The 16456-nt window shown below is 51.3% G+C and overlaps 1 protein-coding gene across 1 annotated transcript; it reads left to right on the forward strand.

Annotated features, from left to right (window-relative positions):
* The first annotated feature begins 5364 nt into the window (after positions 1-5364).
* Positions 5365-10344, forward strand: AQP2 (aquaporin 2). Its single transcript, XM_039241427.1, has 4 exons — positions 5365-5724; positions 8811-8975; positions 9348-9428; positions 10135-10344. The coding sequence occupies exons 1-4, from the start codon at positions 5365-5367 to the stop codon at positions 10342-10344; spliced, it is 816 nt and encodes a 271-aa protein (XP_039097358.1).
* The last annotated feature ends 6112 nt before the right edge of the window (positions 10345-16456 follow it).

Raw genomic sequence — 16456 nt, forward strand, 5'->3', positions numbered from 1 at the left:
AGGTAGGGGTTCATTTTCACAGCCAAACAGTCCTTTTGAAGCCAGACACCTGAGGTTCTAACTCTGTGTCCACACTTACTAACTGTGTGACCTCAGGAAAATAATTTAGCCTCTCTGCCTCATTGTCCTCATCTCTAAAAGATGGGATGATCATATTTAGCTCTTAGGATTGCTGTCAGGGTTAAGAGAGTTAATACAGACAGGAATGTTTAGAGCAGAGCACTACAGAATGAGCACTAATACTTAATATTACAACTGCGGCATTTCATCACTTCTAAGGTGTAATTTTTTCCTCATTTTAAGGCCTCTTACAGTTGTGGTGTTTTACAGCAGTTGGGAGTGGCTGGCACTACCTATGCGTATTTAAATTGTTCAGATGATTAGCCCAGGTCATGATCTCATGGTTCTTGAGTTTGAGCTCTGTGCTGACAGCTCAGAGCCTGGAGCCTGTTTTGGATTCTGTGTCTCCCTCTCTCTCTCTGCCTTTCCTGGCTCTCCCTCTCTATCAAGAATAAATAAACATTTAAAAATTAAAATAAAATAATTAAATTGTTCAGGTGAGTCTCATGCCTTCTCATTCTTAAAAACTTAAAATGTGTTTAAAAGGTTACACTGTACAGCCACTATGGAAAATAGTATGATAGATCCTCAAAAAATTAAAAATGAAACTACCATATGATCCAGCAGTTCTACTTCTGGGAATATATCCAAAGGAAACAAAACCACTAACTCAAAAAGATATGCACCCCCATGTTCACTCAGCATTATTCACAACAGCCAAGACATGGAAACAACCTAAGTGTCCATCAATGGATGAATGGATAAACAATGTTGGTACATAGATATATACACATGCACGCATGCACATATATACATATGTATATATACACATACAAATACACCCACACTCATATATATACACATACACACAATGGAATATTATTCAACCCATAAAAATGAGGAAATCTTGCCATTTCCAACAACATGAATGAATCTCAGGTGAAGGCATTATAACATAGTGAAATCAGTCAGAGAGAGGCAAATATCGTATGAACTCACATGTGGAATCTGAATCATAAAACTCATTAGAAAAAGAGATCAGTTGGGGCGCCTGGGTGGCTTAGTCGGTTAAGCGTCCGACTTTCGCTTAGGTCATGATCTCGCGGTTCGTGGGTTCGAGCCCCGCGTCGGGCTCTGTGCTGACTGCCAGGTTCAGAGCCTGGAACCTGCTTCAGTCTGTGACTCCCTCTCTCTCTGACCCTCCCCTGCTCACGCTGTCTCTCTCTCCTAGAAATAAATAAAACATTAAAAAATTAAAAAAAAAAAGAAAAAGAAAAAGAAAAAGAGATCAGAGTTGTGGTTACCAGGGGTGGAGGAACACGGGGGAGAGGGAACTGGAGAAAGGTGGTCAAAGGCACAAACTCTCATTTATAAGATGAGTAAGTACTAGGGATGGAAGGCACAACATGATGGCTACAGCCAGCACTGCCAATGGTACATAGGAAAGTTGTTGAGTATAAATCCTGTGAGTTCTCATGACAGGAAAACAGTTTTCCTTCTTTTGTTTCTTTTTATTGTATCTATATGAGAAGATGGATGCTGGCTGAAACTATTGTGGTAGTCATTTCACAATATGCGTAAATCAAACCATCAGGCTGTGCACCTTCAACTTCTACAGTAACGTGTGTCAATTAATTCTCAGTAAAACTGGGGAAAGCGAGGTTACAATGTGGTTTAGCAGTTAAACAGAGTTATTGTATATCCAGTAAGATATGGAAACAGAGGAGCACAGCAAGAACTCGACATTAGTGAGGGCAGTGGTTATTACTCAAAAATGACCACCATTCCATATTTTCTTGCAAAACAACCATATTTCCATATTTTCCTGGAAAACAACAGCCAGGTGTCTTAGGGGTCTGGGAAAGGAAGAGTCCCAGGGGTGGACGTAGCTGTGTTATGTTTGATTACCGAGACGAGAGCCAAGTGATTGCCAGTCACACGTGAAGTAAGAAAACGCCTGTGACAAAGCTGCCAGAAGGAGTATCTGGAGCTTGGAAAGAAATTCTGGATACAGTAGTGGATAGTCTTGTAAGAAATGGTGCATCACTATACTCCTGATAGCACAGAAGGTGCTGTGTAGGAAAATATCAAGGACTCTGAATAAAAAAAGAAATTTAGGGAAGAGCCTGGGTGGCTCAGTGGTTTAAGTGTCCAACTCTTGATCTCAGCTCAGTCCTTTCTTTTTTAATAAAATTTTTAGAAGTTTATTTTATTTATTTTTGAGAGAGAGAGAAATGGACAGAGTGCAAGCCGGGAGGGGAAGAGAGAGAGAGACACATAGAATCCTAAGCAGGCTCCAGGCTCCAAGCCCTCTGCATAGAGCCCGATGTGGGGCTTGAACTCATGAACTGCAATATCATGACCTGAGCCAAACTCAGACACCTAACCGACTAAGCCACCCAGGTGCTCCTCAGCTCAGGTCTTGATCTCAGGGTCATGAGTTCAAGCCCCACATTGGGCTCTGGCTGGGCATGAATCCTGCCTTAAAAAAAAAATCAAAAAGAAATTTAGGAAAGTTGGACTCTAAATGTGAACACATTTGGGGACTGTGTTAGCCAATTTGTTTTACCTCTCATTTTCATTTTGATACATGCACAAGAGTGATTTTGACTTAAGAAATTGATATCTAAATAAATCTGAAAGACGTCTTTCATTACATACAAAACAAAAATTGGTAAGAAAGCATTTTGGGGATCAGTTTCCTTCACTGTTTTTTTTGAAAAATATTTTTCAAAGTTTATTTATCTTTTTGATAGAGAGCTCAAGCAGGGAGGGGCAGAGAGAGAGGAGGGGGGACAGAGGATATGAAGCGGGCTCTGAGCCGACAGCAGTGAGCCCAACACGGGGCTGGAACTCAAAAACTGCACAATCATGATCTGAGCCAAAGTCAGACGTTCAACCGACTGAGCCACCCAGGTGCCCCTTCCTTCACTGCTTTTAAAAATTATTTTTAACTGTGGCAAAATACACATAACATAAACCTCCCATTCCAACCATCTGTAAGTGCCAGGTAAGTGGTGCTAGTACAGACACTTTATTGTGCAATCATCACGATTCATCTCCAAGAAAGCATCTCTGTAATACTCATTAGTGGTGCATCAGACAGCTGATGGCCCCTTGGAGCTCATAAGACACGGCCTGGTGGTCACTGTAGACAAAATACAGCCCCCCCCCCCCGCCCCGGGGGACCTCCACTGCCCACCAGGAACCACAGCTAAAACCCCGGACTTTGACAGGAATAACTTCTCCCTCCCTGGCTCAAAAGGAATGTACTGCACAAATAGCCCAGTCATGGTTAGTGCCCAGTCTTGGGCCCAGACCGGAACGGGAACAAGTCTTAGTCTCTCTGGACTTCAGGTTCTAATATGTAAAGTGAGATCCATAGACAAGATGACCTCTATGAGCCCACTGGGTTCTAAATTTATGACTGTGACTGAATGACGACACACACATGTACACACACATACACACGATACATGCGCACACACGTACATGAACACACACATGTGCACACACATACACGCATATACATACACACCCCACATACATGGGTGTATACATACATGTACACATATATGCATAACACATGCATATTATATACACACGTGCATATACCCACACATACACAAATTTGGGTGAGGAATTAATGGGTTACAGAGAGAAGCTGTAACACCTCTTCTGTGTTTATGGGGAAGTAAGAGATTATCACTTGATTAGATGAAGGGAGGTCCTGCCCAGAATCAAGGGTCAGCAGGCCACTCCCCCTCTCTGTTGCTCAAGATCATAAACACCTTGAACAAAGAGGAGAGGCCAGAAGGGATGCATGGTCCACTAAGGGGCTCCACTCTGCATCTCCTCCAGGCTTCTGTTCCTGGGACTATGACTGGGGGCCCGCTGGACAGGAGGTAGAAAAGAGTCTGGAGCCAGTCTTCCTAACTGCACTCTGAGCCTGACCCTACCTTTGAGTGCTCAGGAGAGGGAGCTGGGCCAGAAGGATTAGGGGAGAGCAGGGGGGTGTGGCCTGGGGACTCCCAGACCTAAGTGTCTCCTAGATCCCAAGCCAAGGCAGCACTGACAGTGGGAGGTGGCATTGCCCAGATGCTGGGCTGAGTGGGCACTGACGCCAAAGAGTTGCTTATCAATCACTGCACCCTCCCTGAGCCTGCACAGCTGACTGCCTCACAGAAACGTCCTGCCCATGTGGCCTGGGTGGCTCTGAGCTCCAGGGGGTGCCTACAAACTGTCACAGCTTCTGGGACCCTGCCGTGTGAGTTTAGGGAGAACTGTTCTCCTCCTCAGAGTCTAAATACCGCTATGAATAAGAGTTGGTATTAATTAACGGCTTGCTATGGGTCAGTGTGGCTCTGAGCACTACATTCGCTTAATCCAAATCCCAACCCCATGTAAGTTTACTATCCCTTGTTTACAGAGATGGACAAAAAAGGGTAAATCACAGAGATGGGGCAGGGTGATGCTGGAATGGAAGCCAAAAGCTTCCTCCATCAGCCCCAGGTTGACCCCAGGCCCCAGGGCCAGGGTCCCAATGCCACCAAACCACCCCCTGCCTCTAGGCTATGGGAGCTGCTCTTTGGCTGGGGTTCCAGGGAGGAGATAAAGCTTAATAACTTATGGGTAATTGACTACAAGAAAGCCAGCACTGAAGAGACAAAACCTTTATGCCTTGGAAGGTTCATGTCACATGCCAACCAGTTGTTTTCCATCCCCTTCAAGAGGGAATAATTGGAGGTTAACGACAGAAAGAACTTTCCAATCATGAGAAGGGGTAGCATTGACATCCTCTTTCGTGGTCAGTTTTGGGTGAGGTGTTGTCCCTGTCTTGACCAACAATTAGGGTCAGAGGGAGGGAGTATGGCACAAGCTCCTTAGAGAATCTCCCTTCACAGACCCAGTGGGGGTAGGGGAGGCCCTGGGGCAGCAGCCCTGGGGTAACCAGGGAACAAACACGGAAAACCAGGGGACGCTAGTCCTTATCTGGAGCTCATTAATGGGGAACATTAGTCAGCTGTGAAGGCCAAGATGGGGTGATAGGCATGCGGGTGGGCAGGGGTGGGGAGTGGGGGCAGGAGAAAGCCATCACAGAGACAAGGTAATGGCCCAAACTCCACCCCTACCTCACGTGTTCAAATCCAGGCTGGAAGAACCTTATAAATGCCCATAGCACAGCCTCCCCAGAGACCCTGAGAGAGCAAGAGAGCGAGAGAGAGAGTGAAAGCCCGGGAAAGAGCACTCCACAAGCTTCCTTCCACTGCGACTCCCAGGCCAGCCCACGGAAGGCCTCACAGCATGTGGGAACTCCGGTCCATAGCCTTCTCCAGGGCGGTGTTTGCAGAGTTCCTGGCCACACTCCTCTTCGTCTTCTTTGGCCTCGGTTCGGCCCTCAACTGGCCAAAGGCTCTGCCCTCTGTGCTGCAGATCGCCATGGCCTTCGGCCTGGGTATCGGCACCCTGGTGCAGACTCTGGGCCACGTCAGCGGGGCTCACATCAACCCGGCCGTGACTGTGGCCTGCCTAGTGGGCTGCCATGTCTCCTTTCTCCGAGCCGCCTTCTACGTGGCTGCCCAGCTGCTGGGTGCTGTGGCAGGGGCTGCTCTGCTCCATGAGATCACACCACCAGACATCCGAGGGGACCTGGCTGTTAATGCAGTGAGTAGCCAGAACTTCACCCTTTCCATAAGGGGCAGATCCTGGGGAGTCTCTGGTAAAGGGTGAGATGGGAGAGACCAGTTCTGGGTGAAAGTCTGGGTGGGGGAAGAGAGAGATGGGGGGAGGGAGAGGTGCTGAAGCCAGGAACACAAGTGTCATAAGGAGTCAGGGCAGAAGGAGCAGGAAGTTCAGAGCAGAGGCAGGATACATGCAGGTCTGCCAGCACCTTCTGCCCTGAGCCTCATGGAGGAAGAGAAGCATCAGGGTTTCTGTTGACTTGATGCATGCAAGACAGTGGGGCTGGGCTAGCAAAAGACAAGGTCCCATAGCAGATGTGCTTTCTAAACCGGGAGGAACAGCAGAGCACTAGACCCAAGGGTCTTCTCAAGGGAAGAAGGACCCAATACTTCTTCAGCACGGCAGGTGCTCCTCACAAGCCACATGCTGACACCTCATAACAACCCTTCAAGGTAGGGATGCATATATTTATTGCTTAAGGATGTGGAAACTGAGGCTCAGAAAGGGGGAAGTGCCAGAGCCAGCCTTCAAACTCAGGCTTGACTGCAAAACCCATGATCTTTCCACCTAACCAATGTACCCCCCCTTAGCTATCAACTAAGAACTTGTTCAGCAAACAAGGAAACTGAGGCTCAGAGAAGGAAAAGGTGGACCAGAAGTTCTACAGTTTGTCAGTACCAGGGAAAGCACAGAACTCAAGGGAAAGCTGAAGGGGCAAGGTCTCTCCAAGACCCTGGAGAAGGTCCCCAGAGCCCGTGACTAACTGCTGATTACATGAACAGTAGCTAATTGGACACCTTAGGCATTTTGGAAGCTGGGGGGAGGGGATGCCACATTCCCTCCCCCCCCACGTTCCTGCCCTCCCCTTCTCCTGGTTCTGTGCAGGGCCTGGGCATCTGAGGCCACAGGTGGGGAGGAATAGTCTGTGTCTCCTCAATACACTTCTCGCTCCATGCACTCCGCCCCCATCCCCAGCCAGGGTAGCAAGTGCCTCTTTCATGCCTCAGTCTCCTGCGTTTCTTGGCCTGCTCTATCCCTGGGCCACTAGATAAAAGCTCTGATGTCTCTGAAGAATCCTACACAGTCTCTGTGGCCACCCCCTCCTTTGCACAGGTGGCCCTTTCTTATGCAAGGGGAAGAGGTGTCCCAATTGGGGAATTTCTTTCTCCTTCAAAATGGAAAATATGATGAGGCTGGGGGCTCAGGGATGAGAAAAGGCTAGAGTGGCCAAGATGGTAGACAGATTGAGGAGCGTGACCATGTCCAGTGAGAATGAAATTGGTTCTGTTGCCAGCAAGGAGAGGTCCAGTTAGACTGCAAAAGGAAATTCCTGAGAGTATGGCCAAGAAAGTCCCAGAATGTGTGGCTAGGGGATCTCCTTTAACAGCAGAGTGAGGGGAATGCTGAAGGGCCATTGGGATACTCAATCCTGCTCCTCCATCATTTGACTGTTGGCTGGGGCCCTCAGAAGGGAAGGGTCTGGGAAGGATCCCCCAAGTCACTGCTCAGTATTTATCCTCTTGAGGAACTAAGGAGAACCCTTTTGGCTGGAATGGGACAGCAGGGGGTCTGGGTTGCCCTCAGGGAAGAGAGTTAGATGATCCCCATAGCTGTCCCAGGTGTCCTCTGAGGTCACTGGAAAGGCCAGCTAGCCACCAGTAAGACATCACTAATGTGCACCTACTCTATGCCAGGCTGGATAACACCTACTTCTTGATACAACACTGTAAAATGAATTCCGTGATACCTCTACCTCGATAGGTAAATTAAGGCTCAGCATTCAATTGACTCAAATCACAGAACTAGTTGGTGTCAGCACCTGGAAGTGGACGCAGAGCCGTCTGACACCAAATCCACGTCCACACCTCTCCCTTAGAAAAGCCATTTAACAGTGGGAGTGGGGCTGCAGCTCTGCCCTTGTCAGTTCCAGTCTGTTTTGTTATCCCCATTTTACAGAAGAATGAACTGAGGCTGAAGGAAATAGGGTCCCATGGCAAGTTATAGGCCTCCAAAGTACCTGCCTTCAAAGCTCTTTTCACTGCCCTCCACTAGAGGCTGTAACATTGGATAACACAGTGGGGACTGAGGTTAGATCCTAGAGACCCAAGGGGGCCAGCCCGAAGATCCTAGAGAGACCCAAGGGGGCTAGAACCCAGGGGTGGAGGTTCAGGGCCTGGAGAGGGAGCGTGGGAGCTGAGAGCTGAGAGCTGTCACAGTGCCAACAGGTGCAGTGCCCAGTGCTGTAGGGCAGGGTGTAGGGCAGGATGACAAAACCAAGGGAGAAATCCAGCGCTGGGTGCGGCCCAGTTATGAAATTGCCTCTTTGCTCAGCCCCAAGTTCTCTCATTACCCAAGGCAGGGTCTGCTGGGACCATGGGCAGCCCACATGGGTGTGGAGACATTACAGTACAGGGCACCAGTGCCCCCACCCCAACCTCCACAGAATGTGCAGGGAACAAATCCACAGGGCAAAACTGAGGCCTGAAACGCAGAATGAAGTAGGTAAGATCAAGGGGATCAGGCAAAGGTTAAAGGAAAGAGTTGTACGCTGGGCTCATGGGGTGAGGGGACGCACTAGGACCATCCCCCACCCAAGTCCCAAGACCCTTCCCTGAGGGCCTTGTGCCCACAGGAAGAAAGACCACAGACCTCTTGTTACACCAGTATCTTCATGGCCCTAGAGAGCAAGGAAGGCCTTTCTGTTACCTGGTCTAAAGCTTCCTGCTGCAGTCAAAGCCTCTTCCCTGTTGTTCAGGAAACAAATTCTAGACCTCAGCAACCTTTTTGTCTCATATTAGGCACACGACCACAGCCCCTAAATCTAATGGAGTCAGTTTTCTACCTCTGGCCTTGGGACCACGAGCAGTCCTGGGGTCCATCCCCCTGCCTCTGGGCTACAGCCCAGGAAGAAGCCATCGTTCATTTGGGCTAAGGTAGCTGGTAAGCCCAGGTGTTCCAGTCCCAGCCCAGAAACCTCTCTGGAGCCTCAACTACAGATGGGCAGGAAGATAGAGCCCGAGTGGGGAGCCTGCTCAGTGCCCCCACCCCCACCCTCTGTCTTTCTCCAGCTCAGCAACAACACGACAGCTGGCCAGGCCGTTACCGTGGAGCTTTTCCTGACCCTGCAGCTGGTGCTCTGCATCTTCGCTTCCACAGACGAGCGTCGCGGAGACAACCTGGGCACCCCTGCCCTCTCCATTGGTTTCTCTGTCACCCTGGGCCACCTCCTTGGGGTAGGTCATGGCCACTGATTCCAGCCTCCCTATAGCAACAGACATACAGACCTGCCCCCAAAGAAGCAGACACACCGACCACTCTGGAAATAGACACACAGAACCCCCCCACCCCTTGAAAGTGACAGACACAAAGACCCCCAGAGGGACCAATACACAGAACTCCCCAGAGAGACCAGAAGCTTTGACTCCAAGACACCCCAAAGGAGCAGTTCTCACTCTGGCCTCAAATGAATACAGAGCTCTGTAAACACACAGACTAGTTGCCCATCCTGTGGGTTCCCTTTAGGCTGCAGAGGGGCGCAAGGACTCCCCACACCACCCTCATCCTCTCCCTTCCCTTTCTTCTCTGACCTCTGCCTCCCATTGTAGATCTACTACACTGGCTGCTCCATGAATCCCGCCCGCTCCCTGGCTCCCGCTGTTGTCACCGGCAAGTTTGATGACCACTGGGTAATGGCCAACCTCCCTGCCTTCCCTTCCGTCAGAACCCCATCTCAGCAAGGGCTGGAACGGAGTGGGCTCACAACTCAGTAAATCCTTTGCACTCCTCCCCGGGAGCCTTGGGTTCCTCCCTTGGGTCTGATGCCGAAGACTTAGTTTCCACATCTGCAAGTGAGGATAATAGCAGTTGTTGCCTCATGGGCTTTGTGGAAGAGTCCAGTGAAGTTACTTAAGTGAGGTGTGAAACAGCTCCGCGCAGCGCACTAGAAGCTCCATAAATGATCTTACTGATACTAACACGTATATTTTTATTATTTAGCACTTACCTAGGGCTAGTACGTGCCAGGCCTCATTCTAGGTGCTTCGCAAATATTAACTGCTTTAGCTAATATTTAAAAACGTAGTTAATATTAACTGCTTTAGTTTTCACGGCCACTCTAGGAGGTAGGTGTTATTACAATGAATGGAAACTGAGGCACAGGCAGTCCGCTTGGATTTCGCACCCCAAACCTCCCACTAAGCAGTCCTCCCCGAGAGCTGCGGCTGTCATTACGAAGCCTATCCGCAGGTGGTTGCATTAATCGCCTGGGAGACCGCCTCCCTCCTTTCAACTCGAAGTTGGTGCGGGGAGCGCGTCTCCAGGCTGAAGGGCGCGGGGGAGTCGGGGCTCCGCCCCACCGTCCCGGGCCCCGACCGTCCTCTCTGCCCGCCCCAGGTCTTCTGGATCGGACCCCTGGTGGGCGCCATCCTGGGCTCGCTGATCTACAACTACGTCCTGTTCCCGCCGGCCAAGAGCCTGGCCGAGCGCCTGGCCGTGCTCAAGGGGCTGGAGCCCGACGCCGACTGGGAGGAGCGCGAGGTGCGGCGGCGGCAGTCGGTGGAGCTGCACTCGCCGCAGAGCCTTCCGCGGGGCAGCAAGGCCTGAGCGCGCCGCCCGCGCGGCCCCGAGGCCCCCCGCCCCCGGCTCGGGGGAGCGCCGAGTGACTGCCTGCGGGCCGCCAGCCCCGCCTCTGCTCTCCCCGGATCCGCAGTCCGCCCCGGTACCGAGTAGCCGCTGCCGGGGCTGCGGGGTGGCGGTGAGCCCCGGCGGACCCCCTGTCCCCAGGCTGCAGGCAGCGAGTAGTCAGTCAGTCCCCTTGCAGGGAGCTGGACGCTTGGGGAGGGAAGGCCGGCAGGCAGAGGAAGGCTCTGGAGAGGCCTCATCGGGTACTGCTGGGCAGGGGGTCTGGGAATGGTGCGTCAGGTTTTGCTGTGTGCAAGTATGAGTGCCTCTCTGTCCCCAAGTGCACGGTTGTGCACGCTCCTGAGTGTGAGCAGCTGTGCCTGTGTTGGTGCAAGTGTACTGGCTGGCCACCGTTCACTCCCCTGCGGACCCCTTCTTCCCCTACCCCCAATAAATCCACTTCCTCTGCATCCCCAGGAGCTTTAAGAGAGTGCTCCCCAGAAGAAGGGAAGGGAGGGCCCTGGTTGCCAACCCCCACCCTGCCTCTCCTGGAAAATTCCCCTGGCGCTAGGCCCCAAGATTTGCCAACATCCATTGCTAGACACAGAGAAGTATCAGCCAGAGAATGGCTCCCCCAGAAGTGGCCTCTGGAAAAAGGGAAGGTTGGGTGGCCAAGAATGGCCTGAGAGAAGACCGCTTCAGAGAAGGAAGCAGGCGTGTGTGTGTGCATGCCTGTATGTGTGTGTGCATGCCCTACAAGTGTGCATGAGACCCCCATCTCCAGGGGTCTCCAGACCCAGAGATTAGCCTGTGGCAGAGAAAACAAAAGGCCTCTGTGGGCCCCTGGCCTTTGTCTTGGGGAGAGGAGATTTGCAACCAGACACTTGGTGAAAGGAGACACTCAATTTCGCAAGTGAGCCCTCTCTCCCAGCTCACAGGATGGCCTGGCTGGGCAAGGCATTCAGGCGCCCTCCCCAGGCACAGCCCTTCTTCCCCAGGAATCTCCCTTCCCCTTCCTCCCTTCACGTTTCCACCAGAGGTCAGTTACTGGGGGGAGAGCAGCTCTGACAGCACTGACAGGACCACGGAGGAGAAATGACTTGTCCAGGCAGAGGCAGGTCCGTGTCTAGAGCCTGGGCTTCTAAATTTCCAGACCAGTGCAGTGCTTCTCAAATGAGATTAACTGGGATTAAGTGAGATGATGCATGTAAAGATGCTGTGTGAACTGTAATTCCTCATACCATTATCACGCATTATTGGGATTATTTCATTATTTCCGCTTCCTGCGGGGAGAATACTGAAGGGGCCTGATCCTTAGCCTCTTTTACCTTCTTTAGTTGGTGGTCAGTGCAAAGGAGAGCGCTGGGAGCCCAGCCAGGAGGAGGTGGGTTTGGGGCTGGCCCCGTCCTCAGCCAGCCTCTTAATCTCTCCCGACCCTGAGCACCCCCTGCCTGTTCTCCCATTTTCTTCCACCACTCAGCCCGTCCATTCCCCCCCTCCCTCTCCAGCCTGCTGTGTAGCGACCCTAAGAGTCACATCTTGAGCCCCTTTTCCATGCACTGTTGCCTCTGAGATTTTAAGGCTTTTATCTGTGTCTGTCCCACACTGTGTCCACACCCACCGTGCACCAGCCTCCAGTCCCATCCGACCTCCACTCCCTTCTGAGATGGACTGTGTATGAGGAACATCTGTGGCTGTGACCACTTCCTCATCTATGCTTTTTTTCTCTTTTCCTTGACCAAAGCTCCCTTTGGGGTCACAAAAAGGCTGCCCTGGACCATGGGTGCTATGGAGAGGATTGTTCCAAACCCCAGGCAGCTGGTGACAGCCACCTGGCTCACTGCTCACTACCAGGGAAGGGGTTATATTAGAGACTAAAGAAATAACCTCCAGGGCTGTGCTCCTGGTAGCTGAGTGTCCTTGCTCTGGAAATTCAAAGGCAGAAAGGCACTGAGCTGTGAGCCAAGCCTGAATTGTCTCAGCTACCTCACCCCTACCTCACCCCAACAGATCCCCACAAACTCCTGTCCTGATTGTTCCAATCGGGGCCACTAAGGTCAGAGGTCAAAATAGGATTCAAAGTGAGGAGGATGAGGGGACTGGACACCTACTGAGCATCTCTTGTGCCCCCAACCTGTGTGTTGGGGTTTTATATGCACTGGCTCATCTATTCCTCTTAAAAACTTCAGGTGGGTTAGAGAAGGACAATGGCTTCCAGCTATGCAGGGTTTTAACATTTCCAGCACAATCCCTATCATCTCCTGTGATTATCTGCCAACCCTGTGAGACAGGCAGAACAAATATCGTTCTTCCCATTTTATAGATTAAGGAGCTGCATTTCAGAGACTGGTCTCAAATCACACTGCTGAAAGTAGTGGAGCCAAGACTTGGACTCAGGCCTTCTTTTCAAAATCCCATGGTCTGTCGATGCAGAACTCACAGGAGACGGGGTCTGTCTGGTCTGAGGCAAGTCTTGGTTCCCCCTTGGGAGTCTGTCCAAGCCCGGCCCTCTATCTTGTGATGGACACAGACCCCTGGGGAGGGCCACATCAGGGTAGGGAGAAAAGAACAAAGAACACCAGGCTGGCTTCTGCCCTTGAAAAGCTCCCAGTCTGGAGGAGGATGGAGGTCAAACACACTCAGGACCAGACAGAGGCAGAGCACCAAGGAGGCAGGTGGGTAGGCATCTGGGTCCTTGAGCTGGGGACAGAAAAGGCTTTGAGCTGAAGAAAAAAGGTAGTTAACCACCAGGTCCCAGAAACATCCATTCCCACATCCCCACTTTGTGCCTGCAAGTGTTGCTTTGACGTTTTGTATCTTTAAGCTGTGATTCTGTGTATATGCAGTGCTTCCCAGGCAAGACTGTAAGCCCTTTGGGGGCAGGGCTCCTTCCAGCTCTTGGATGGTATTCTCCTATCTATCTTCCTTCTTCTGTCTTGTCTAGCATGGTGCACTGCAAATAATAAGCACTCAATAAATGCTCATTTGCCAATTCAGTGCTGTTTCTTCCACAACTTAGAAAAGGTCAGTATCGTCCAAAGTGCCAGAAGACAGACTGGCATCTCTAGCATGTCATGAGCTCCCCAGAGCTGCTGTTAGGTATGGTTCAGAAGGAATGTCAATGCTGAATACGCAGCTCAACTAAGGTAGCCTGTGGTGGCAAATTCCCACAGCCGACCTGGCCAAAATGGGCACCGAGACATGGGCAAGCTGTGTGGCCTCCAGAGAGAGCAGAGAACAGCTCCCTTTGGTCCCCTCATGCTGGCTGTAGCAAGGTGTTGGAAAGTCAGGAGCTCCATGGTCTGGATGACACCTAATAATACTCAACGTGTCTGAAACTGACCTGCTCTGATCCCCAGACCAGCTCCTCTCATCATCCTCCCCATCTCAACGTAGACATCTCTGTCTTTCAGCTGCACAGGCCAAAAAGCTCCAGTCACCTTACTCCTTGTTCTCACATGCCACGTGCACTCCATCAGGGGATCCAGTCAGCGCTCCCTTTACGAGGGATCCAGAATCCTTCAGTCCCTCCGCTCAGATCCGGGCCACTGTCACCTCTCCCTGGAAGGAGCCTATCTGCTTTTATTCCTGCCCCTCTGGTCTCTTCTCAACACAACAGCAGAGGAGTCGTGTCAAACTCATTGTCAGAGCAGCTGGGTGGCTCAGTCGGCTAGGCATCTGACTTTGGCTCAGGTCATGATCTTGCAGTTTGTGAGTTTGAGCCCTGCATGGGACTCTGAACTGACAAGGCAAAGCCTACTTCAGGTCCTCTGTCTCCCTCTCTCTCTGCCCCTCCCCTGCTCTCTCTCTCTCTCTCTCTCAAAAAAAAAAAAAAAAAAAAACAACTTTAGGGGCGCCTGGTGGCTTAGTCGGTTAAGCGTCCGACTTTCACTTAGGTCATGATCTCACGGTTCGTGGGTTCGAGCCCCGCGTCGGGCTCTGTGCTGATTGCCAGTTCAGAGCCTGGAGCCTGTTTCAGAGTCTGTGACTCCCTCTCTCTCTGACCCTCCCCTGCTCACGCTCTCTCTCTCTCTCTCCTAGAAATAAATAAAAAACATTAAAAAACAACCAAAAAACCAACTTTGATGGACCACACCAGTCCTCAGCTCAGCGACTCCTTTGGTCTCTCCAGTGGAGCTTGCAGGCCTTTTTGGTGGTGCACAGGTCTGCCCCCCTCCACCGCCTCTGTCTTCATCTCCTGATGCTCTTCCTTGCTCCCTCTGCTCCGGCAACACTGGCTGTTCCTTCTGCCTGGAATGTTCTTCCCCCAGATATATGCCTGGATTGCTCCCTCTCCTCTCAAGATGTCAGTTTCTCAATACGACCTACACTGACACCCCGCTAAAAATTTCAAGGAACCCTCACTCCCATCCCAGCCTGCCCAGCCCCCTTAACATATCCTATTTTTCCATAGCACTTGCCAGATGCTACCTATATAATCTACACGTGTCCATTGTTTATTGTCTATCTCCTTTCACTAGAACGTTAGCTCCTCAAGGCAGAGAAGTAGTCTGCTAGCTCTTGGCTGTATCCCCAGTGCTTAGAACAGTGCCTGCTACATAAAACTGCTCAATAAGTCTTTGTGGAATGAATGGATGATTCTCCCCCAATGTTGGGGAATGGGTGGGGCTCTAGGAGCATATCTGCTGCCAGTTACCCTACCATTTCTACCTCCAGCCCTTACCTGTTCCCAGGAAATACAGGAGTCCCCATATCAGGAGAGGAGGGAAGGGGCTCTCCCTGAGAGATTCTAACTCTTTCTGCCACAAATGGGAAGATCTATCTCCCAGCCCAGACAGGTCCAAGGGAAGCATTCCTCTGGGGCTGACAAGGCAGGGCCCAAGTGCTCAGGGCCTTGGAAACGTGACCAGCTGTGCCCTCCGAGGCCTGTGTGGTCATCAGGGTCATTTTTCCAGTCTGGGACAGGCCTGCCCTGAGCCCCAAACCCAGGTGAAAATCCAGTACCCTGCTGCTATGCTCTTCCAAGGGCAGGGCTCCACGACCCATGGCAAAAAGGACAGACAGACCTCTACCTTAAGAGGAGAGAAGTGGAGGAGGAGCCGCTCTGGCAGGAAACACGGAACTGAGGAGAAACAATAGTAGGGTTTCTTTGGTCCCTGTTTTCTTTGGCCTCTTAGCTGCCACGGAGCCCAGAGCCCGCTCCTCCGGGTCCTTGGCTTTCCTCCGGGCCCCTCCCCCTCATCCCTGCTGGACAGGCTACCAGAGGAGCACCTGTTCTCTCCTTCTGCTGCACCCTCTGCATAGCACTGCATAGAGCCCTCCGGGGACTTGCAAAATTATAGTCGCGTACACAAACAACAGGAGGAAACTTTACTAGCCTTACTCGGTACCAGGCACTGTGGTGCTTTCCAAGGACACCTGGTAGTAGTAGCAGGTGGTGGAGTCTTTAGTGGAACCCCTCTCCAGGGATCCTGGAGTTGGGTCCCTGCCCCTCCTCCAAACCCTGGAGGGCCCTCCAGCCTCATTCCCTACGTGCCTAACCTGAGACTGGGAAGAAGGAGGGGCGGGAGGGCGATAGAGAGCAGCTGGGAGCTCAGAGGGAAGGGATAAGGAGAGGAGGAGGGGGGTGGGAGCTGGAAGAAAGTCTCACCCATTCCTGGGGTGGGAGGGCTGGAAAAGACCACAAGTAAGAGAGATGACATGGAAATTGAGGTAGAGACAGAAACAAAGAAAGTCACAAATTAAAAAGCAGAGGAAAATGAAACGGAAGAGATAAAAACAGAGGTGAAGAGAGACTGAGACAGAGCCTAAAGCTAAGACCATAAAAGGAAAGAAGGGGGAAAGACGGGAAACTGTAAAGAGAGAGAGAGAGAGAGAGAGAGAGAGCCTAAGAGGCAGAGACTGAAATGAGACAGAGGGACAGGGAGACTGTGAGGCAGACTGAGACAGAGAGAGAGGAAGAGACTACCAACGAGAGGAGGGCAGGTGGGGAGATGGAAGAGAGAGACAAGAAGTCTGAAAAAAAGACAGGTCTGGGAGGGGAAGACTGAAGAAAAGAGCAGAGAGAGATTGCAAAAGGGAGAGGAATCAAGACTGAGTGAGGGTTTGAAAGAAGACTAGGGAGACAGAAAGG

The sequence above is a fragment of the Hyaena hyaena genome, unplaced genomic scaffold (genome assembly GCF_003009895.1).
Source record: "Hyaena hyaena isolate Hyena2069 unplaced genomic scaffold, ASM300989v1 scaffold_192, whole genome shotgun sequence".
NCBI classification, from domain to species: Eukaryota; Metazoa; Chordata; class Mammalia; order Carnivora; family Hyaenidae; genus Hyaena; species Hyaena hyaena.

Excerpts from the sequence above, each read along its gene's own strand:
- AQP2 (XM_039241427.1), top strand. The coding sequence starts at position 5,365 with ATGTGGGAACTCCGGTCCATAGCCTTCTCCAGGGCGGTGTTTGCAGAG. Across the intron at positions 5,725-8,810 it reads GGGACCTGGCTGTTAATGCA|CTCAGCAACAACACGACAGC; the intron begins GTGAGTAGCCAG and ends GTCTTTCTCCAG. Across the intron at positions 8,976-9,347 it reads CCCTGGGCCACCTCCTTGGG|ATCTACTACACTGGCTGCTC; the intron begins GTAGGTCATGGC and ends CTCCCATTGTAG.